The 22,863-nt window shown below is 39.8% G+C and overlaps 1 protein-coding gene across 16 annotated transcripts in view; it reads left to right on the forward strand.

Moving 5' to 3' along the window:
• The window catches only part of LOC139442587 (kinesin light chain-like), a 45,976-nt gene extending 23,566 nt beyond the window's left edge, over nucleotides 1–22,410 (forward strand). For 6 of the 16 annotated variants that reach the window (XM_071223435.1, XM_071223438.1, XM_071223434.1 and 3 more), the window contains 17 exons: nucleotides 779–1,022; nucleotides 1,480–1,716; nucleotides 2,417–2,501; nucleotides 2,939–3,167; nucleotides 4,361–4,448; nucleotides 6,740–6,841; nucleotides 7,348–7,431; nucleotides 7,730–7,819; nucleotides 10,181–10,280; nucleotides 11,008–11,057; nucleotides 11,222–11,289; nucleotides 11,737–11,851; nucleotides 13,731–13,949; nucleotides 16,176–16,294; nucleotides 16,660–16,707; nucleotides 18,395–18,458; nucleotides 19,002–22,410. In XM_071223435.1, the coding sequence (XP_071079536.1) occupies nucleotides 779–1,022; nucleotides 1,480–1,716; nucleotides 2,417–2,501; nucleotides 2,939–3,167; nucleotides 4,361–4,448; nucleotides 6,740–6,841; nucleotides 7,348–7,431; nucleotides 7,730–7,819; nucleotides 10,181–10,280; nucleotides 11,008–11,057; nucleotides 11,222–11,289; nucleotides 11,737–11,851; nucleotides 13,731–13,949; nucleotides 16,176–16,294; nucleotides 16,660–16,707; nucleotides 18,395–18,458; nucleotides 19,002–19,082 (2,023 nt within the window). In that variant the 3' untranslated portion in view covers nucleotides 19,083–22,410. Of the gene's footprint in view, nucleotides 1–778; nucleotides 1,023–1,479; nucleotides 1,717–2,416; nucleotides 2,502–2,938; nucleotides 3,168–3,714; nucleotides 3,803–4,360; nucleotides 4,449–6,739; nucleotides 6,842–7,347; nucleotides 7,432–7,729; nucleotides 7,820–8,359; nucleotides 8,450–10,180; nucleotides 10,281–11,007; nucleotides 11,058–11,221; nucleotides 11,290–11,736; nucleotides 11,852–13,730; nucleotides 13,950–16,175; nucleotides 16,295–16,659; nucleotides 16,708–18,394; nucleotides 18,459–19,001 lie in introns of all 16 variants that reach the window. The other 10 variants (XM_071223428.1, XM_071223427.1, XM_071223431.1 and 7 more) reach the window with 10 other exon arrangements.
• The last annotated feature ends 453 nt before the right edge of the window (nucleotides 22,411–22,863 follow it).

Here is a 22,863-nt window from a genome sequence, read left to right on the forward strand (position 1 = left end):
AGATTTGCTTTGGGCTGAATAACATGTTCAATGATACGTTAGGATGAAATATAACAACAGAAGCTTTGCTACCAAAATCACTTTAGTCTATCAGCTAAAACTTTCCATTCAGCATGATTTTTTATATATATTTTACTTTCAACATATTGGCTGTCTTAGAGTACCAGACCAAAATAATTGTTGTTGAATTAAGGCTTTGTACAAAGGCTAAACCTGGAGACTGGGCTGAATCCCATCTACAGAGGAGACGTTGTAGTAGGACAAACATGTTACATATGTGTCTCTAGATGTTATTGACATTACAGTTTCAAGTGCCTACTTCCATCAGTTTCAATATCCAGTTATCCTTGACATTATTTTAATCCATGGTAATATCGTTGACTGCAAGATCAATGTTTATCACAAGATAGATGGTGTTGTTGTTGTTGTTCATGAACAAACCTGTTTGAAAGGGGTATTAAAGTTGGTGTAATTTCCCCATTAAGCTGTTTAATTCACTAAATTCACTAAAATTTCAAATGTATAATAATTGATCTAATTGGAAACTAAGTGGTCACTGATTATTTGTTTTAAGCGTCATATCCATTTCAGGAAACAGCCCTTTCATCTGATTGTTTTGTTTCCTTATCAACAGCAGGAACCCTGGTTGATCAGTCAGAACCCCATGTTGCTGGAACTGGAGCGGACTACTGACTACCTGCTTCCTGTACATTCCTTATGCTATGAGGCTTCATATTTGGAAATATGAAAGTAAATGAGGATCTGTTTTGTATTGCAGAAAGAAGATAGAGGAGATCGGCAAGATGACGGCGTTGACCCAGGACGAGATCATCAACAACACCAAAACGGTGATCCAGGGCCTGGACACGCTGAAGAATGAGCACCACCAGATACTCAACTCTCTCCTCACTTCCATGAAAACAATCAAGAGGGAGAATGGAGACACAAACCTCGTGGAAGAAAAAGCAAATATTCTCAAGAAGTCCCTGGAATCCATCGAGCTGGGACTAGGAGAGGCTCAGGTACTGCCAACTATATGTCTGTGTAAAGTTGATACTTGTGTTCTCAATACTGGTGATTGATGAGGAATTGTAATTAGTTGTTGCTAGCTGCAAAAATGCCATAAAAAATTGCGTTTTGCTACCTAATAACCTATGAACTGACATTTACATAGAAAAGAAAGTTACTTGGAAAAATGTTTATTTCTAGTCCATGAAATGCTCATTGATGTTCACAGCCAATGGTTGTCATGCGTTTCATTATATGTGTAATATGTTTGGCACAAACTGCAATCGCTCTTTTTAACATTCATCAAATTTATTGATGACTTGAATTTTAATCTTGTATACAAATAGAAACTAATTGCTTTACATTGTAAAAAGTGTTCATCATCGTAGTACACAGACATTACCATCACTTTCTCAGGTTGTTTGTTAGGTGAATCCAATGAAATGTTACAGCATGTGTTTGGTTGGGCAGGTAATGATGGCATTAGCTAATCATCTACAACATGTGGAAGCCGAGAAACAGAAGTTACGAGCGCAGGTGAGGCGCTTATGTCAGGAGAATGGCTGGCTGCGGGACGAGCTGGCCAACACACAGCAGAAGCTGCAGCTGAGTGAGCAGAAGTCGGCCACACTGGAAGAGGAGAAGAAACACCTGGAGTTTATGAATGAAATGAAGAAATATGATTCTAATGACACATCAGTCAGCATGGTCAGTGCCTCCAGGAAAACAGCTTTTTGATTGACATGCACATAATAATAATCATCATAATCATACATCATTATAATAAATAGTCAAATATCTACTATTACTACTAAAGCATACTTCAAACATGTGACCGATTGACGTGGCTAGTTAATAATTCAGATTTCTGACTTGGTATGATCAACTTGGTGGTCTGTGGTGCCACAGTTGTCTGTGATGAGTTGCATCCCTTTGCTGTTGCAAAGATTAGTGGATCTGGGGTTCAAATGCCAGATTTGTTTTGATTATGATCCTTGGATGTCAACTCCATAGCTATGCTTGTTGGTTTCATAAAAGTAGTTAACCCGACCAACCATCTTCATAGCCTATTGTTTCTCAGGTACAGGACACCTGTCTTGAAGGTCCTATTTTTATAGGGCGGTCGGGTAGCCTAGTGGTTAAAGCGTTCGCTCGTCATGCCGAAGACCCGGGTTCGATTCCCGACACGGGTACAATGTGTGAAGCCCATTACGGTGTCCCCCGCCGTGATATTGCTGGAATATTGCTAAAAGCGGCGTAAAACCATACTCACTCACTCACTCCTATTTTATATCTGGTTCGACTAAACATAAGACAGAAGGGGTAGTTACTCAGATATTTACTAAAAACTACATATAGAGCTCCTACTTTGTAACCAGGCTAACACATGATATTTTGTTGTCGACAGACAGAAGAAAAAGAGCCTGAACCCACTTCACAGCCACTAGATCTGGGATTTCCAGATGATGATGATGACGGACCACAACCTGAAGGTAAGACGGCCTCACTGTTCACATTGGAAATATGCGTCTCCTTATTTCAATGTTTATAAGTAGTAGACCTGTGACATGTAAAGAATATTTCATAACTTACCAGTTCATTTTAGATTTTTTACAGAAAATAACATACTTCACACATTCACTCTAGAAATACAAATATACTGCATATATTACTTGTGCATAAACTATTAAAGCTTATATATCATATTACAGTGGAGGAAAGTACATGGTCTCAAACATTAAAGTGTAAAACCTAATTAAAGTGCGAGCTGCTCCTCATTTTCAGAACATTTATGATATAGTATCACATTGGAATTGTACTTCAAAGAGAAAAGATTATGAATATACAAAGACACCTTAACAATACTCTTAGCACATAAGATGCAGAAATATGAGTAGAAGAAGCTGACTGAATGGTGTTCTTGTTCCAGTTCTGTCCCCAACACAACCAAGTGCAATGGCCCAGGCGGCAAGTGGTGGCTATGAGATCCCCGCCCGTCTGCGCACTCTCCACAATCTAGTCATTCAATATGCGTCACAGGGTCGCTACGAGGTGGCAGTACCACTGTGTAAACAAGCCCTGGAGGACCTGGAGAAGACCAGTGGGCATGATCACCCAGATGTTGCCACAATGCTAAATATACTCGCCCTAGTATACAGGTCAGTCAGCTTGCTGTGTACTGTATTGGTGGTCTGCTATGAGAGTTGATGGACGGAGCCATGTTCACAAAATACTATTGAACAGTATTCTAGGAAATGCTGTACAGTTAACGTAATATTTCAAAACGTTACTGCTCATTACATTACAGACAGTCGCAAGATATTTTTATAACCTCAGAGGAAGCTATTTTGATTGCTATCAATATTGTCACACACAGGAAAATTACCCTGCATTAAGTTGTGGTGACGTCTGACAAAATGTGAGGTTGAATTTGGATTTTTGGATAACACTATGAAGAGAAGTTATTGTGCCAAATTTTCATCATTAGCTGAGATTTAATAAAAGTAAGTTATGTTGATTATTTTTCCTTTGTCTGGTATATGGTATAGGTATATGAGAAATGTAAAGAAAAACATTGATCTATCTTTGCTGTTTTCTGTTGAAATGACGTGATGCTTCCCTGTTCAGCATGCTCCCTGATGGTGGTACCAGGGTGTAGGGAAGTGTTGTATTGTGCCCAGCATGCCATGTATGTTGGTGTTCCAGGGATCAGGGCAAGTACAAAGAGGCGGGCAACTTGTTGCTGGATGCACTCGTCATCAGGGAGAAAACACTGGGCAAGAGTCATCCTGCAGTGAGTGTCTGCCCTATCTAACACTCATACATCCCTTCCATTTCAGCCTACACCTGGGGACAGGCAGTCAATGACATCAAGCTTCTCCTTCAAGTGTTGTTATGAGCAATATGGATATAATAAGAACACTATATATGGGAAAGACAACTACTGCATTCATGAACTACAGTGTTAGAATGTCAAATCAGCTTTCTAACGTAGATGTGCTCCTATTGGATTCCGACTGAATAGGCCCTCAGCACACTATGGTTGTGGTGAGAGGTGATCAAATATACTGTTACTTTAGCTCGTAACGTTATGAACGCTTTTTGGAATGGGACAACATGCCCCTGTGGGATGAATTGATACCATTACTGAAATCATTCAGTTGATAAATACTGCAGTTGTCATCCATATATGATGTGACTTTATGCCCCATTAAGAACCTTGAGAAGGAGTACAGATTGTCATGGCTGCCTGGACCTGGTGACAGATGCTGCAGCACCTGACAAGGACAACCATGGACATTAGCGTCCACACAAGACTAGTTGTTTGACTTTTACTGCCTATCACTTCCAGAGACCAGGGCAAGTATAAGGAGGCTGCCAATCTACTAAATGATGCATTAGGCATCCGGGAGAAGACTCTGGGGCCTGACCACCCTGCCGTGAGTTGTTGCTGTTGTCTGCCTGCCTACCCGCCTTGGTTTTTGTTCCACCACCAGGCCACCTGATGGGTCGGCCGGCTGGTTGGTTGGTGTATCATTGGTGTTTGGTGTAGTGCATGTGATCCATTTAGTTGTCCATCTGTGCTGCTTGTAGCACTGCACAGTTTCATCCACCCTCAGATTTATCTGTTCCTGCAGATAAAATCACTGGTGGACACCTGGTTTGCAGTGGATCTGGCCTCCTTTAAGTTTATTTCATTGCTGTGCAAAACACAACCGGCACTTGGATTTTATCGATTTTCATCACCACTCTTCTCTTTTTATTTGCAAATTTACACTTTCACATCTGAAAATCTGCTTTGCATATTTGGCCCTATATATCACCACTTGTGTGTCATACTTTTTGTGTCTTTGAATATTGAGCATCACACAAGAGGAAACCTGTCATTCAGAAGTCCATTTTTTCCAAATCCCAAGATTGACTAAATGTCATGGCTTTCAGCTGATACTACTGATGAAGTACAGATCTTGTCATCTTGTACATCTGCAGACAGTGTCTCAGGAGGTTGTGGTGTCTGGGGATTTTGTACCTTTAATATTTCTCAATAACAATATCTCCTTTATATTCCCCATACTTTTTGGATCATTTCCTTCATCATCATTGGTAAACTACTAATACATTGTCGAAGGGTGATGAGTCATACAGCTTTTCCTTGTCATGTGGGTAATGCATATTTCATTGGTGTCCAGTCAGTTAACCTGCAGAACCAACCTATTATTGCATGATAGATATCACATGTAGTACATGAATGTGTTTGTTGAAAGTGGATCAGCCCTGGGTCTTGTTCCATGAGGTGATCTCAGCACTTAGATTGTCGTAACTCCCAAGGCCCCCGCGTTCCACAAAGCGATCGTAGCGCTAAGGCAATCGTAACTCCCATACTTAAACATAGACTTACGACTGTCGTAGCGCTATGATTGCTTTGTGGAACGGGGCCAGGGCCCAGTACTCAGCGTTAGAAATTGGCACTAGTCCTGTAGCCCTTGCCAAACTGCCCAATAGTTAAGGTATCATAAGGACTAGTAGAAATTTGCCATTTTAAGGGTTTTGCTATCTGTTATCATTATAAGGACTAGTGGCCTAAAACTGTTAGTTTCTACCGCTGAGTACTGGGTGTTTCTACATTTTATGGTATCAGCTGACAGCATGTCTGCATGACATATGTCACATAGGTAACACTTTCTGTTTCACTTAAACTGTATGACAAACTTTCAAATGACTTTGAAATGATTTGATCGTTGCACAATTCTTCATGCAGACATTGAATACACAGGCTGAACATGACCAACTGCTGAGACAGCTGCTGTGTATCGTGCTTGCTGTATGGCCTGCATGTGACATGCTTATGTTGTCGTCATGTAGACTAGAAATGTTTGTTTTGCACTATGTACAGTTTGCATCGTGACCACTAAACCTGAATGTGACCCTGATTTTAATGAGTTGTATGATAGTACACAGTTTGCTTTCAACATGTACATTCTTAGTTATAAGATGGGGGGGGGGGGGGGGGGGGGGGATTTCTTCCGTCTTTTAAATCAATTACATGACAAGAGGACTGTTTTGCTGCAAGTCCACTAAAGGAACATTTTTGGGCTTTACGACACACATGTAAAGTGACTATAAAAAGGAACGGCCATAATAAGGGCTTTTCTGCCTTCGGTCAGCACAGTACATGTCAGAAACTAAATGTGTACTAACTAAGGAGTGTTTTCTCATAAACTTTAGTTCTGGTAATGGAAAATACTGCAGTATTCTCATCTCAACTCCGCTTGTACATGTAGTACTAGGGGCGGTCTGGTAGCCTAGTGGTTAAAGCGTTCGCTCGTCACGCCGAAGACCCGGGTTCCATTCCCGACATCGGTACAATGTGTGAAGCCCATTTCTGGTGTCCCCCGCCGTGATATTGCTGGAATATTGCTAAAAGCGGCGTAAAACCATACTCACTCACTCACTCACTCATGAGCTTTAGTTCTGGTAATGGAAAATACTGCAGTTTTCTCATCTTAACTCCGCTGCCCATCAGTACCATCAGTATTCTAGACACGCGATTTTGCATCAGAAACCTTTATGATTATGCTTATTTTATTTATTTTATATTTTTGTGATAATTCCTTTATATTGAAGTCAGTGCCTCGTTATAAAGGGTGTAATACAAATAGCCCATTGGAGTTCAATGTCCACCAGTGTTGGTGATGGCTGAGTAACTAGTGCCTTCCTCTCCTCTCTTCAGGTGGCAGCCACCCTCAACAACCTGGCTGTATTGTATGGGAAGCGTGGCAAGTACAAGGAGGCGGAGCCCCTGTGCAAGAGAGCACTGGAGATAAGGGAAAAGGTAGGATTAGGAGTGCAGTTACAGAAGCACACCCCATTGGGAATAAGGGTCAGAATAGGTTGTCGTAAGAAGCAACCAAACTAGATCGTGTGGCCACAAGTGTGGCCTGTTGGAGAGTGTGCCATCATACTGTGTGGATTGTCTCAGACAGCTTTTATGACAAAGGACTGTGTGTATTATTTTGTTAATAATTAAGTTTTATTATGTTGTAATATTATTAAGATCTCAGTATTTATGTGATTAATTGAGGTGTGATGGGTTTTCTTATGTTCCTGACCTTCAGATGTATTAATTAAGATCAATGCAGTTAAATATAAATTTTCAAAATTACTTTTTTGTCTGACTATGTGGTAAAGACTTTTACTAATCGTATTATTGAGCTAGGTGTGCTTTAGAGATCAAGACAGTGTTTCATTCACTGAACAAGGCGACATTTAACCATTGTCACTCAGTGGAAGTATTTGATCCAATTTCCATGAGCTAACATTTTATTTAACTGGTTTCAGGTGCTGGGCAAAGATCACCCTGATGTAGCGAAACAACTTAATAATCTGGCTCTACTGTGTCAAAACCAAGGCAAATATGAAGAGGTAAAAAGAACGAGGCAATTTAATTATCCAGTCATAGAGGAATATTGTTTTGTTTGTTTAGTAGTGCATGTGTCGTAATGAATCAATATTAATGTTTTCAATAACTTGTTAATAACTGCTCAGTGAAATAATATGCTGTTATTAATTTATTCATATTTAAAAAAAACATTGTGATCAAGTCTAGGTATATTGTTTTGTATGTTTCACATGTGCAAACAACATGGGACATGAGATCTCAGCAAGAGGGACAACTCCTCCTATTCACTTGTTTTAACTGTGCATGATGTTTTATTAACAGGTAGAGCAGTACTATCAAAGGGCTCTAGAAATCTATGAAAGTAAGCTAGGCCAGGATGACCCCAATGTTGCTAAGACTAAGAATAACCTGGTAAGACTTGATGTTGTTGAGGAGCAGGGACCAGCAGTCTATACATCCTCGTCTCACACTGACCAGGGACATCCATACTGGCATGAGGACTTGATGACACTAGGGGTTTATTTCTGTACCACATTACTGTGTTCTGTCCTTCATGCCAGTGTGATGCTAAATTCAAAATTTCTGTATCTGTTTTGTGGAAGAATGACCAAAATTTCTATTTTCAGTGTCAGTTTGTTCTGCCGAACACCATGTGAAAGTTTTCCAATTTTGGTACAATGTTATTCCCTGAGAGACAAGTTGGTAATCACATCAACCAGTTTAAACAGATTTATACATTTTAAGTTCTTCCTACATGCTCATAGTTTTTAGTGGAATTTCTTTATGAGAAGACACATAACCCTTGTTTGATTTTGACCACATTCTCTTCTTCTTTCCCTATATGTTTGGTTGATGTGATTATTGGCATCTAGGAGATGAATAGACATCCGATGGTCCAGCTCCTTCATGTAGCACTGCATGCAATTGGCACTCTTTGGTTATTTATTGCAGGTGGAGAAATATTACATCCGAGCTTTAGAAATATACAAGAAACGCTTAGGAAATGATGATCCCAACGTGATAAAAACACAAAACAACTTGGTAAGGCGGTCACTCGTGCAGTAGAGTTGCCTGCTGCCTTTGTACCTGCCTGCACGATAACATGCATGTCTTTGACTGGGAGACAGAGTTATCTGCCCCTGACTGTTGACTGCTTGCATTTGTAACCAGCAAACCAGTAATATGCAATTGAATAACATGTTACACAAGATTTGATTGTGTGCATATAGTAACATGTTCCACATTAACAAATGCACCTTTTGCAAGAATTATGATTTCACTGTGACTAATATTTGGAACTGCAATGTTTGAAGTGATTACATTCAAGTTTTGTGAGATTTAGTGAATTGCTTGAAAGAAAAATCAGATCTGGTGATTTCTCTAAGGTTAATTGTTTTGTTCATCTTGACTGTAACCCTTTAGGTTGTTATCTCGTGAAGATCCAGGGTAGAATAGGTCTTCAGCAACCCCTACTTGCCGTAAAAAGTGATTATGCTTGTCGTAAGAGGCGACTAACAAGATCAAGTCATCAGGCTCACTAACTTGGTTGATGCATGTCATCATTCCCAATTGCGTGGATCGATGCTCATGATATCAATCACTGGATTGTCTGGTCCAGACTTGATTATTTACAGATGGCTGCATATAGCTGGAATATTGCTGAGTGCAGCATCAAACAACACACAAACAACAAACAAAAGGTTGTTCTCCAGGACGTTTTGACAGTTGTTCAGTATGTTCTTTCAGTGTCAGTAGATCATGAGGGGAGTTGAATATCTATGGGCACTACAGTGACCATGAGTAGGTTGAGGGTTGTACAGCCCAGAGTTGTGTTGATTTGCTGGGCTCTCTAGGTGAATCCTTTTTGATGCCAGATGAAATCTTCCATACGTATTGAATGCACAGTGATTACTACTGAATTGTTCAGCATCAAAATTGCCTATTGCATTTAGTTGTAGAGAAGTCACACTAACAAGTTACAAAGTAATCACTATCATGACATCTTATTGCCTTACTTCAGATAAGACGTAATAACATTACATAGGTATCAGTATCACTAGCATCTTCAGTCTCATTAAATCAGGTCTTAGTGCTTACTACCGCTAAACAGTAGGGGTAGCTAGCACTAAGATCTGATTTTAAAGAGATTGTGTGATGGTAACAAGCACTTAGGTCTGACTTGAAGGAAATTGCAAGCATCGTGTACTGGATACTAGAATATTGTGTTTGAGCTTACATATAGTTACTGCACCTAATATGTGTGTGACTTATCTATATATTACTCTTTCATTCCTGTAATCTGTTCCTGCTTTGTTCAACCTGTTGTTGAACTTTAACTCTGTGCAATCTTCACAGATGTCCTTGTATACACCGTTATATTAACACGATTTGAAATGTTTTGCATCTTTTCATGTTTATATTCCGTTATTAACACCATTAATATAGTTAAGATTTATAGATATATTCTTGAACATAGTATGATACACAGAGTATGGTACTGTTTAGTCCTTTTTCTCACTTGTATAATATGCGTTCAATCAGATTTAGTAATTAAAGCATGTTTCTCCTAAACAAGTAAAACAGAGAAAAAATCTTGTCTCAGAAAGTACATCTTCCACTAAGAAGAAAATAAGCCACCCCATCAAGTCATTGCCTGAAAACCAACTGTACATATTTCTCAGCCAGAGTATGGGTTACCTATATTGCATGTATGTTGTGTTGTGTTGTGTGAAGGTCTATGCCTGACCCTGACCCTGACCCCTCTTCTTGTAGGCCTCTGCATACCTGAAGCAGGGCAAGTACAAGCAGGCCGAGGTTCTGTACAAGGAGGTCCTCACCCGCGCACATGAGAAGGAGTTCGGCAAGGTGGAAGGTACGACTGTGGGACAAGCTGCATATGTGTTCACTTCTATTTCATTGTAGTGATAGCCTAGTGGTTAAAGCGTTCACTCGTCACGCTGAAGACCAGGGTTCGATTCCTGACATTGGTACAATGTGTGTAGCCCATTTCTGGTGTCCCCCGCCGTGATATTGCTAGAATATTGCTAAAAGCGGCGTAAAACCATACTCACTCACTCTATTTCACTGTCAACGTTAAGAGTGGTAGTGATTGGGGCCTCGGTCAAAACCCCAAATTTGTGAAATCAAACATTTAGGGTCCTTGGAATCGAATATTATAGCAGTAAACCTCAAGCTTGACCCCTTAATTTCAAACACTGTCAACATAACTAGCTCTCTGTGTTAAGAAAGAAGCATTTAATATGTAATATAAGTTATATTCATTTGGTATGTAAGGGCGGTAGGGTAGTCTAGTGGTTAAAGCCTTTGCTCGTCGTGCCAAAGATCTGGGTTCGATACCCCAGATGGGTACAATGTTTGATTCCCATTTCTTGTAACTTCACAATGATATTGCTGGAATATTGGTAAAAGCGGTGTAAAACCATACTCACTCTCACTTAGTGTGCATATTTTCATAACTTGAAGTGCAATGAACAGAAGATGTGGAAGTATTCCAATGTATTGCTATGACTGTGAGTAGATGAAGAATGGATGATGCATGTTCAGATGTAGGTATTAACCACTTGTGACTTGTATTGTAGGAGAGAACAAGCCTATCTGGATGAGGGCAGAAGAGCGAGAAGAAAACAAAGTGAGTCCATGTCACTGTTTGTTCACTGAAGTGTATCCACATGTTATACATAATGACATGTCATTGTGGCTACATATGTTTACTGTTGCATACTTCATTTGCAATACAGTTATACTGGACTGTTTACTTCCTGTATACTAAGCTCTTTTTGTCTGTTGTCACAGGGAAAATACAAGGATGGATCCCCACTTCCAGAGTATGGCAGTTGGCACAAGGCTGCTAAAGTTGATAGGTAATACTGCTAATATTAGAAACAGTATGTTACAAAAATCAGGATATAATTGTATCATTTGAGCATGATGTTTAAAATAATAATGACAGATACTATAGAGTCTACATCAAAACATTGCTACAATTGCAAGAAAGAAGTTGATCGTCCATATCTTGTTGTCATTTATTACATATCCATGACAAAGTCAACAACTTCTTTGTTTACTGTAAAGGCAATGTTTTAGTATAGATCCTTATACCATTGTCAAGCAATGATTGTGTCTACTTTGTTCTCTAATCAACTTCTATGTAATGCCTATCAAACAATTCATTTCATATCCATGTCAGAGATTAGCTTTAAAAAAATCAACAATGATTTCAAGACGCATACTTGTAAGATGAGGAATCTGGAAATTTGATGTGATGCTTTGAGGAGTTGCTCACCTCCTCCCCGTCTTCTCTCCCTCAGCCCGACAGTTACAACAACCCTGAAGAACCTTGGTGCGCTGTACCGGCGACAGGGCAAGTATGAGGCTGCCGAGACTCTGGAGGAGTGTGCCATGAGGTCCAAAAAGAATGTAAGTGTAGGTGTTGTCTTTTTATTGTTGTTATCTGTACATGCGTACAATTATTGTAGGTGTGTACAGAATCTAGTAGAGCATCTCTCTGCTTCCAACCAGGGGGCGCTGCAGATCAACTCTCTCATCACGGAGTTGACCTTATAATGCAAATGGCTACAAAATGCTGTTTGGGGGATCAAGTGCCTGTTCGCAAGAGACTGTTGTGAAAGGCTCCTACTGTTTCTGTTAATGTAAAGAAAGCCTGACAAAGCCAGCTATTTGTGGGTAAGATCTGCAGCCCTACCTAGTTGTGGCTGTCAAACAGCGGATGACAGCATTTATATCACAGAACTTCAGCAGTGGAGGTCGTTGGTCAGTCCGTCAGCGGCCGCACTGAGAGACACTCACAAGAAACACTGAATCGATGTCACGTGTCAGCCAATCTCATTACAGAAGTACATACGGATGATCATCAATTTCATCAATACACTTTCATTCATCATTCAACATGTAGTCCCTCCATTCATCATCTTTGTAGCTTAAATACTTCTAGTTTCATGGCTGAATACCCCAAGATTTAACATGTCAGTTCCTACTGCCACAGAGATGGCCCAGGATTTATCCTACAGACCCATGTGCACAAGTCATTCAACACTGTGTCCTCATTATGTTCTGAGGTTTCTGCACTTATTCTCTTATCTTGGCAATATTTAGCAACTATGAAATAGAACCTCAATAATGGTCAACATATTTGCACATATAACATTAGCTGTGGGACTTTCACGTCGGTGATGACACTTGTATGCACACACTCCAATATCACTGAACAACATATCTCGTCCCACAGTGTCACAGCATGTAACCCTTGGTATAGGTTCCAGCTTCCTCTCATATCAAGGCTGGGTTCAAACTTCACATTGGTTGATGGTTCCATACTTGTAGCTGTGTATCGTCATTCTCATCTTCTGTCAACTAATGTTGTGTCGTAATGGAGTCTCAAGTTTTACACCAAATACGTGGACACCAATCTTTATAATAGATGTATCATCAGTTTTGCTTTAAATAAATGCATAAGGTGTACAGTGTTGTTTATCTGAGTTTGTTGTTTTACTACTTTGGGTATTTTCAAACAATCAGTCACTGTGAATAGCTGAAAAAGTGCTGATGTGCCTTTAATAACGTTCTTTCCTTCCTTCCTTGCTGAAAGCTCCAATTTGTCACCGTGAAGATAATACTGCACAAAGTTTATAAGTTATGATGATAAACCAGATGTTTGTTTCAGAGAGTTGATAGTATTTGCTGTAGAGGCGTATGATACATGGTGTGTCTATATGGTGTATTGTGTGAGATGTCAGCTGTTATCTAACTCTGTCTGTCCCTCCTCGCTCACCAGCAAGTATATAGCTCTGTATGTACCCGGGGAAGGTGAGTCCAACACTCCAACAACAAGGCAAGGCAAGGCTAGACACACACAGATACTACACACACACTGCTGCTGTTTCTCAACGGAAGTATACTGGTGGCGGTGCTAAATGCTTGCTTTGTAGCATTTTGGTTTTCTTTAGTTTTCATTTACTAATTCTGTTTGCCACATGATTATTCCACTTCTTCACCCCATTGTATTATGTTTGGACCCTCACTCCTTCCTGCCCTACCCATCATCCCTGGTGCAGGCCTGGCCACCACCCACTCACGTTCTCACACTCCGGATATGGGGCTATGTTCACCTCATGTGTTCCACAATTTATGCATCCTTCATAAGTTGGGTTGTATTAGCTCTTTTTAGGGACATTTTCTATCTGACGTGACAATACCAGTGTTGTGTGGCCAGCCCTTCACCACTTTGCCTGGGTCATAGGTACAAACTACCCCCCAACATGTCAACTTTTTGGTTTTCTGCTAGGGTCTGGACGTAGTCAAAACCACGAAAATAGCGGATGTGTTAAGCAGTGAATATCATAAAGAGCAGTCTCCCAAAGAGCGAAAGCGCTCGATGAGCAGAGAGAACCTCCGGCGAGACTCTATGGATAGTGTAGCCTACGAGAAAACTGACATTGGTGACGAAGTGAGTATCAAAATGCAGTGGTCGGGCGACTCTGCGGCCCTCACAGACCAGGGCTGGGTGAGTATGAGTACCTACGCCGCCAGCAAAACTTTCCAACACAACATCAGCCACCAGTATCAGTGAAACGTCCCACCTAGCACTCAGACAACTCTGACCCACAACTCAAGCCCAGGCTTCTTTGTGCTAGTTGTGCAAGCTTATTTGTATGTTTTGGACTTATCTTTTAGTGAATGAAAGGCTTAAATGACCAGCCAGATGCAGAAAACCCTTGAATTTCTCTCTAGACAGGCATTATGATAGAGATACAAGGTAGTGAGAGATGTGATTGTTTCCCTTGGCCCACTGTTCACAGCATGTGCAACGCACATCGTCTCCAACTAGTCAGATCATGTCAGAAAGACCAGTGAAAAGTTTGCATGATAAACATTTCTCTTTAGACTTCTGCCGGTTGTATTTTGTTGCCTTGCATGAACGTTAAATGGTGTTAAGTTTTGAAATATTTAGGAACTTTTCCTTTTATCCATGTTTCATTTGTACCACTTTTCTATACTCTAATAAATATTGGCTGGATGCTGGAACAACCAAAATGTCCAGGAAAATCCCTTGATCTGGCAGTTATTGCACACTGAGTTTGTGACGGGCTGTTGAGTTGGAAGGTTTTCTGCCGGTGCATGTTTTCTCAGTGGCTGCTAGTTATCCAACAAGATAGGGCCTGTCAGATTTGTGTTTCTGTTTCGTTTACCTGTTTTTCCACGCTTTCCCACATACTTAGGTTTTCTCTAATGCACACCCACGGTGTTTGATTTTACCTAACAGTTCAAAATTGTCTTCTGGAATTGGCGTGTCTGCTTTTACTAGCAAATAACTGAAAAGAATCTTTGCTCTTCATTGAATCTTGCTGTTAAGAATATATATTTTGTGAAACATGTGATTAACAATTGTTATCTCGCTGATAACTAAGCACATTTCTTATCAAAGCAGTCTTCTTGTCTTTGGTATCAGCATGTTCATTTAATGATCTGTTACTATCGTAGCTTTGATACAGTCAGTCACTTGAAATTCTTTTCCTTTCTGAAGAAGCTTGAGCTTGTTTGCCTGTAAGGGTAAAAATGATTACACAACCCCCCTCATCATAAACCCCTTGTATGTCCTATTAGCTGGCACACTGAGTCAACAATGGTACTCATACCACCTTTGTTCTGTGTCCGCGGTGATTGCTGCAACTGCCGCTGCATGGCACTTGTTGCGTAGTAGACCCGACTTATGTTATCCTCACCATCAGACAGGTGGTAGGCGTAGATTAACTGTCACTCTTATTAACTTATAGTAAAATCCCAGTAATTTGGTGATTTACAGATGTAAATTTCATTGTGCTGGTAATTTAAAGTGTTAAAGTCAAATACCTGCTGGCGTTTGTCCTGGCATGTATTTCAGTATCACTACATCCTTTAGTTCATTCTGGCTGTCCTATATTTGCATGCCAACACAGTATTCATGTATTTTGTTCCTAGTATTTCTTTCTTGAGTTCTGTGCCTGCATGTGCCTGAAGGCTCAGTGAAAACATCACTCTTGTCCAAGCACTCAGGACTTCAAACCAGGAATTCAGGTTTAAGTGAACAGGCATACGTGCTGATGTACAGTTACTATTTCTTGGACAGTTATCTGAAGGATCTTGAGTATATGCAGTATCAAACTTGGAAGTCTTAGAGATAAGTTGAAAAATATAACATTGCTTCTTTATCTGAAGTTGTGCAAAAAAGAATGAACCACTTATTTTCTTCCATGACGCAGTATTCTACATTAAAGCTATCCTGTAAGCAATCATAAGCATAACTTGCATACCGGTATATTGAATAATAGTTGCCTCTGTATTGTTACTCAGGACAGTTCTTTGAACATTTTGTTGTTTCTACTTGATGTAACTGAGTGTTTGGAAATGAGCCATGGAACAAATGATTTGTTTTTTATTCCACTTCGAGGCACTTGAAATACATCAGTTTTGGCAAGGCTTTCTTATGATTTCATAAAGTAAGTTAACACGAGAAAATTGGTAGACCACACCTTGTTTGTGCACATGACTTACTCAAGCCATTCCATGGACTTGACTCCACGAGTGTTCACTAACCCCGACAGTGCATGTTTTCGGTTAACATTGGCTTAGCTTGTTGTCACTGAGTCGTCAGGCACTGTGTGGAGCCTGCTGCCCCAGCCAGCTCCAACCTTATACATACATGATCTAACCAACACATTCACCCCATCTTAATTAACTCCTCCTCCATCAGACGGGAAAGTTAAAGCGCAGTGGATCGTTCTCTAAACTGCGTGCTTCCATTAAACGTAGCAGTGCTAAACTGGTGCAGAAGTTGAAGGGGAAGGCGCCTGGTGACGAAAATTCTGGCAGGTAAGCACCCTGGTACATCCATTTGCCAGTTGTCATGGCAACACAACATGTCTCTAGCCTTGCCTTACATCTACATGACACAAGTACAGATAAGGGTCTCACAAACACAAAATCAGTTCTGTGCTCTGTCAATGTTGGTGTGAAATGTCTTGCTGTCTACAGATGTGTCGCAACTAGAAGCTAGCTGTACAATGCTACATTAAAGGGTTTTATTCATTGAAAGCAGTCAATATAGGATGCTACTTCAGATATCTATGCGTGTGTTAATAGTGTCATTTCATCTTGTCATATTCAGTGTTTTTCTTTGCTGTTTAAACTGGTTCAAGGGATCAGTTCCAAATTGATTTTGCACTGTTCTGTCTCAGCCTCAACTGGTATGTGCGGGGATGGTATGCCAACGAGAGAGTAAACACGTATGATGTTTCTTTCGTTTTTTATTTGCCATTTCATCTCGCCCATCCACAGCACATCCTAGCTTTTTGTTCATCACTGCAGCCCCATGTTTTCTCATCCATCAAACATTTAACAAAGGAACTGATTTCAAGTGACTCAAATCAAGATGATTTGCACAACTCATAAGGGCTTATTTCAGAGGAGGTAAAAGAAGGATTAATATTAAAGTTCCTCCATTGCCATATGATACACCTGGAGAAGTAAGATTTTGAAATGAGGATAATTTAATTTTAAGACTTATCATGACTACTATGAATTGTTTGTGTGTGTTTGTGTTGTGTTTGTTTATTGTGTAACATATCCAGCGTGAATCATCCGATGTACAATTCCCTGCTCATTCATCAGCCAGCTTTGCGTGGTTTGCAACATTCATACATTTCTCAAGGGCTTCTCATTACTAGTTCATGCTGTAATAATACTGTTTTACCTTAGTCATAGCATGGTGATGCTTCATACAGATATCATCAACCAAATACAATTTTACATTAAGACTCTCATCACATAGCTTTTGGATGCTTGAGATTTGAGGCATTGGCAAGTATTTCTTTCAGGGTTGATATCAAACAAAAATGCTTTTTTTTCTAAATTCATTCCCTCGTTTGTCATCACTATACATACACATCTACAGGAAGGAGGCTTGTACTGTGCACATGACCTGAAGTACCCTGAATACGGAACCCTGTCCTACCACTCACATGATGCCACCATGACCATGCCCCCATTATACAAGATTGTCATTCTGCACTGACATTATTTTTTTGCTTTAAGCTAGACTAACATTAAGACTCACAATAGCATTTCAGATTAAGTAGGAATGTGAAAAGGCATTCTTAATCGATTCATGTAATCACTGCTTTAAAGGTCTTAACTTCGAATAGGCCAATCTTTCTGTGTGATTTGCAACTGTTCTTTTATTTGCTGTCATTGGAAAGAATGTAATTCTTCCTGTTGAAATGGAAATTTATTCAAGTTTTTACACATGTTTAATTATGTAGAGTTGTTAAATATATAATAAATCATAGCTGTAGTAACACTACCCTACACCCATGCAGGGGACTGTATTTCTGTCATTGTGATTCAATTTAACAGTGTCTTGCATCAGTGTCAACCTCATCTTAGCTTTCTGGTTTCTATGTATCCAGTGCTTGTCTTAAGAGGCAACTAAAACTGTGATGTCCCTGTTGTCCTAAGGACGACAAAATTTCAACTTGTCTCTTGACGGGCGTTGGTGAATCCTGATGAAGTAGATCAGTGGTGATCACTGGTCAGTCCAGTCTAGGCCTGTAATACACAATAATGACCATGGAGTCAAATTTTGTTGATGCATTTTGTGAACCTGAAGGATTCAAAGCACTTGTCAGGTTTGTGTGTGAAAGATGAAACTACAGAGTACTGAGGGGAAGCGAAATATGTGGAGTAAGAATGTTGACAGTACAAGATATAGGTTACTGTTATATGTAGGGCATTTAACATTGTCACACCAAGACCTGAAAATGGCTTTAATGCTCTCTGCCGGCAGTGTCTGCAACAAATCTCCCCTCTCTCCCTTATTTTGTGGAGAGGGGCTGTAGCTGAAGGAGATGAAGGTAAGCATTCAGTCCAGCTGGTCACACCTCCCTGTTCATGCAGATTTCTCTCTTTTTGCAGTATGAAAAGAGCAAGCTCCATGTCAGTTCTCAATTTAATCAGCAGTAATGATGACAAGTTACATGTAAGTACAATACTGCTTTACACAGATAATCATTTTATCAGATTCATCAGTGGAGGTAGTACATCTACTTCTATTTCAATGTATGTCTTTTCCTGAAACTTATAAATCTGTTCTAACCTGAAACTAACACTGACAAAGATAGTGTGAAATGTTAAAACACATGATTCATTATTATGCTTCTCAAGTATGTTATCATGAGCAGTTTTATCAGGACCCGTGAAGATCCAGGGTAGAATAGATCTTCAGCAACCCATGCTTGCCGTAAAAGGCAACTATGCATGTCGTAAGAGGTGACGAACAGGATCCGGTGGTCAGGCTCGCTGACTTGGTTGATGCGTATCATCGTACCCCAGTTGCGTGGATCGATGCTCATGATGTCAATCACTTGATTGTCTGGTCCAGACTCGATTATTTGCAGACAGCATGTAGCTGGAATATTGCTGAGTGCTGCGTTAAGCAACAAACAAACAGGATCTCTTGTAAATGTGTCAAGGGTTGGTGTTGGAAAAATGACATTTAATATTTGCTCACTTGTACTTCCAGGAAAGTAGGCGGTCTGTGGGTGACTTGAGGATGCGAGGGAGGACAGCTAGTACAGAACATTTACCTGGCCAGCTGTTTTGATGAGCAGCTTGCCTGGTTAGACTTTATCATGTGTTTATATATATTTGTACAGTCCTTCAACCCAACTGTTGATGCAAAGCTGAGGCTGCTGGCTGCAAGAAGACTTGATGTCAGCAGCCCTGGCTGACAAGAGAAACACACTGATCACGCTGTCTTATTGATGAATTATTGCCAGATATGTATATGTGGCTTAACAAACCTTGGGCAGCCGGTGATGGAGTGAGGGCATATTGCCGGGAATTGAAGTAATCAGTAGTGTCTTCATGCATTATACTACTGTGTATCTTGAAGTTGGGCTGACTGCGTTATTTGTGTCTTTCATTGAGGAATCTTCCCGCTCGCAGTACTGTGTGGGTAGTTTGATAACAGCATAATACCCAGACAGACAGATGGATGAACAGATGGATGAACAACAGATGGCCAGCCCTCCAGGTGGAGCCATCGTCAACAACATGGGAGATGGTTCAATCACTGGCTGTCACTGCCGCTGTTCCTTACCCAGAACCACCCAGCTGCCACTTCCTATGTTGTGGGACTTCACTATCATCATTGATTTCATTGTGTGCAACAACGTCGTGGTGATTGTCGTAGAGCTTGCTGCTTGTGTACCTTGGTCAGACATCGATATATTCAACATATATGTCTTATACCCACATCTCAGCTAGGTTGAGAGATCTGCATCTACACATTGAAGTAATGTAACTCATTAACCACTAATAATTAGGAAGTTTTCATTATGGCTGTAGCCTGTTTTAGAAAGTATGAATCAAGCTTGTGTTGGAAGCTACATCACTTTATGCAGGACAGGTGTGTGGATCTAAGGTCCTCAGTTAGATGGGTTTCTACATCACAGCTGTGCTACAGAATTGATGCTTGCTGTGATGCTTCTGTTCAACAAGCATTAGGGATATTGTCTTGACACTACAACCAAAGTAAATGTTGAAGCAATTAGCTTTGCTTACTTATCAAATTCATAATATATGACTTTCTTTGCTCGCAAAAAGTCATGTTTTTAATTATTGTTTTGTTTAAGCAAGAAACATTAACATTGAAATAGATTGCTTTGCTTATAAAATTCATAGACATATTATCCCTTTGCTCGAAAAATCGTATTTTTGGTAAGTCTTTCTTTTGAGCAGAGTTTCTTAATCATCAAAAGGAATTTATTTGTACTTTCCATCCCAAAAAGAATACATGTTTTTCGGTGCATGTAGTAACTTATGTGAGACATGCATAACCTCTTTTCCCCTGTTTCGACTGAAAAAGAGCCTGACATGGTATATTCTCTCTGGATAGAAACCCTTCAAATATCTTGATCAGCTTATGTTGCCTTGGTATTAAATTGAACTGTATATTCGTCTTCATGTTCTATAGCCAAATTCTTAAATAACAGAAATATTTTCAATTTTAAACTTAAAATTAGCAGTTCAATTAAGTGCTTTCAGTGTCTTTTTATGTATCATGCTCTTCGATAACATGCTTCTGTGATTTATTAAGCAAGGTAACAGTTGTGTTGATTTGCGATCAGATGCATGGGTACCCTCAGTTTCCATACAACTAACTTGCAATATTAAATTGTATCAGGTAGGATGATGCCAATATTGGTTGAACGAATGAGAGCAGGTCATATTGACCTGGTAAACTAGGTCACAACGACCTAGCCATAGCAGCAGGACTGTGATCTAACTTTATATTGTTAAAACTTTGTTTTCTGTCAGATGTTTATGTTGATATAATTCAGGAGATCCTTGTTGCAGCACTGCTGCCCGGTTACATTTCGTCCTTCCTGTGTTAATGATGTGAAGATGTAAGGAGCTTGCACTTGGGTGAGTGGGCTGATTGGCAGGCGGGATACTAGTAGGACCATGCCCAGTGTCTGTGTCGTCTTTGTTCAGCAGCGTTCTCTCATAATCTGATATGTTAAAAGTGGCCCTAGTTGCTTTGAGTATACTGAGGTCCGCCTTCAGACCTGTTCTACCAGGACATGTAAATAGCAACAGTTTCTGCACTTGAGACATGGACTGACAATACGTCCAACACAAGTTCAGATTGGAATATGTGCAATTGTCTGATTTTCCTGTAAGCTTTTACTACCACATCAACTACTGTTGTCCTGATCAGCGACAATAGTATGACTTGCACCATGGATCAATTAGCCTGCTTAGATATTGTACACATACCTGTTTCTGGATATCTCGTACATGTTTGCCACAATACTGGCTGTCAGGCTGCGATACTACAAGGATTTCTTACAAAAACCAAATATTCTGTGAGCCTCCCTGTGTTAGCTGCCCTTGTTGTCCTATCATGCTGACCCTTTGGACAACCCACTGATTCCCTCACAGTTGAGTCAGTCACAACTGCCATGTTATTGGGCATTGGTAATAAGGAAATATAAGTACTTGTATAAAAAAAAAAACTATTTATTCTACCACAGAAGTGAACACCTTTCATGGGTACCAAGTCCTACATTCATCTGAATATTTCAACATTGAAACCAGCTGTAACTGACATTGAAGTGCTATGTTGTGTGATACTATAAGTTCTCTCATTGAGGATGTGGAATTAGAGAGATGCTGCCCTTATTAATACTATATTTACACCATGTGTTTGACGTAGGTACCTACAGCAAAAGATGGACTGGTATACAGGTTTATGGATGTGAGTGATAGGCTGAATGTAGACTGAATCCTCCCTTCCTTTGGCAGAGACTGCTAGATCCAGTACAATCAAAACATGCTAATGTAATGTAATGGACATAAGGAAAACTCACAAGGAATTAGGATGTAGCTCCTTGGGGTACTTCAATCATTCATTTATTTATTATTTGATGACATTAGATTTGTATTTGTTTGCAAGGTAATGGTGTATTTGGAATCATGTATTAAAGGTTGTCCTGTAGTGAGTACAAGACTGGACATTGACCAAGAATTATTGTGAGTTTCCCACATGTCTATCTAAAGTTGACTTCATACACTTCAAACTGACATTCTTTCTGTTAACAAATCAATTTTGATATTTTAATTACCCCTTTCAGACAGGTAGATATTAAATTTGATTATTGGATGTAATACAAAGATTTGTGAAGTAAGTAAATATGAAATTTATTCCTGATATATTATTGATGCCATTGTACAAGTTGAAACACATTATATGAACTCACTTGTCTGCAGTTTGGTTTGGATTCACTATGTGTATGCTGTCTGTCTCTTGCGTGTGAGATCCAGCTTGTATCATTTGAGGCAGTGTTCATGCAGCAAGTGTCAGTTTCTGTACAGTTGCTTGATTTCAATCCTGATAATTTATTAAAGCAAATTATTAAAACATCCCTCAGTGTTATCATTTTAAAGCAAGGAACTTCTTTTTCAGAAGTTACAGACCACACGATTTTTTTCAAATTACAACAGTTAATCTGTCATACCATCACAGATTTGTAATAGTAATATCAAAGAATCGGGTGGTCCGTGACGTCTTTCAGTTGTATTTACAAATGTGTGTTTGTTTCATGACATGCAAAAGAACACATTCAGTAACAACCTAATTATATAACCTGTCACATCTTACAGAATGCGTTTCCCTGACAACACATTGTGAATAGTCAGTGCCATCAGAAGTAATAGATGTAACACTGGAAACTATTCAGCTTCACGCTGAGGAGGAATGAAAACAATATGGAGGAATTGAGGTGGGGTTGGAACATGTCAAAAGAAAGCTTGCAGAACTACAAAAATGCAACAAACATGACTGACACAAAGAAAGATGTCAAACAAAATTTTACAGA

The sequence above is a fragment of the Haliotis cracherodii genome, unplaced genomic scaffold, assembly GCF_022045235.1.
Source record: "Haliotis cracherodii isolate W230 unplaced genomic scaffold, xgHalCrac1.p SCAF_5, whole genome shotgun sequence".
In the NCBI taxonomy this organism is placed as follows: Eukaryota; Metazoa; Mollusca; class Gastropoda; order Lepetellida; family Haliotidae; genus Haliotis; species Haliotis cracherodii.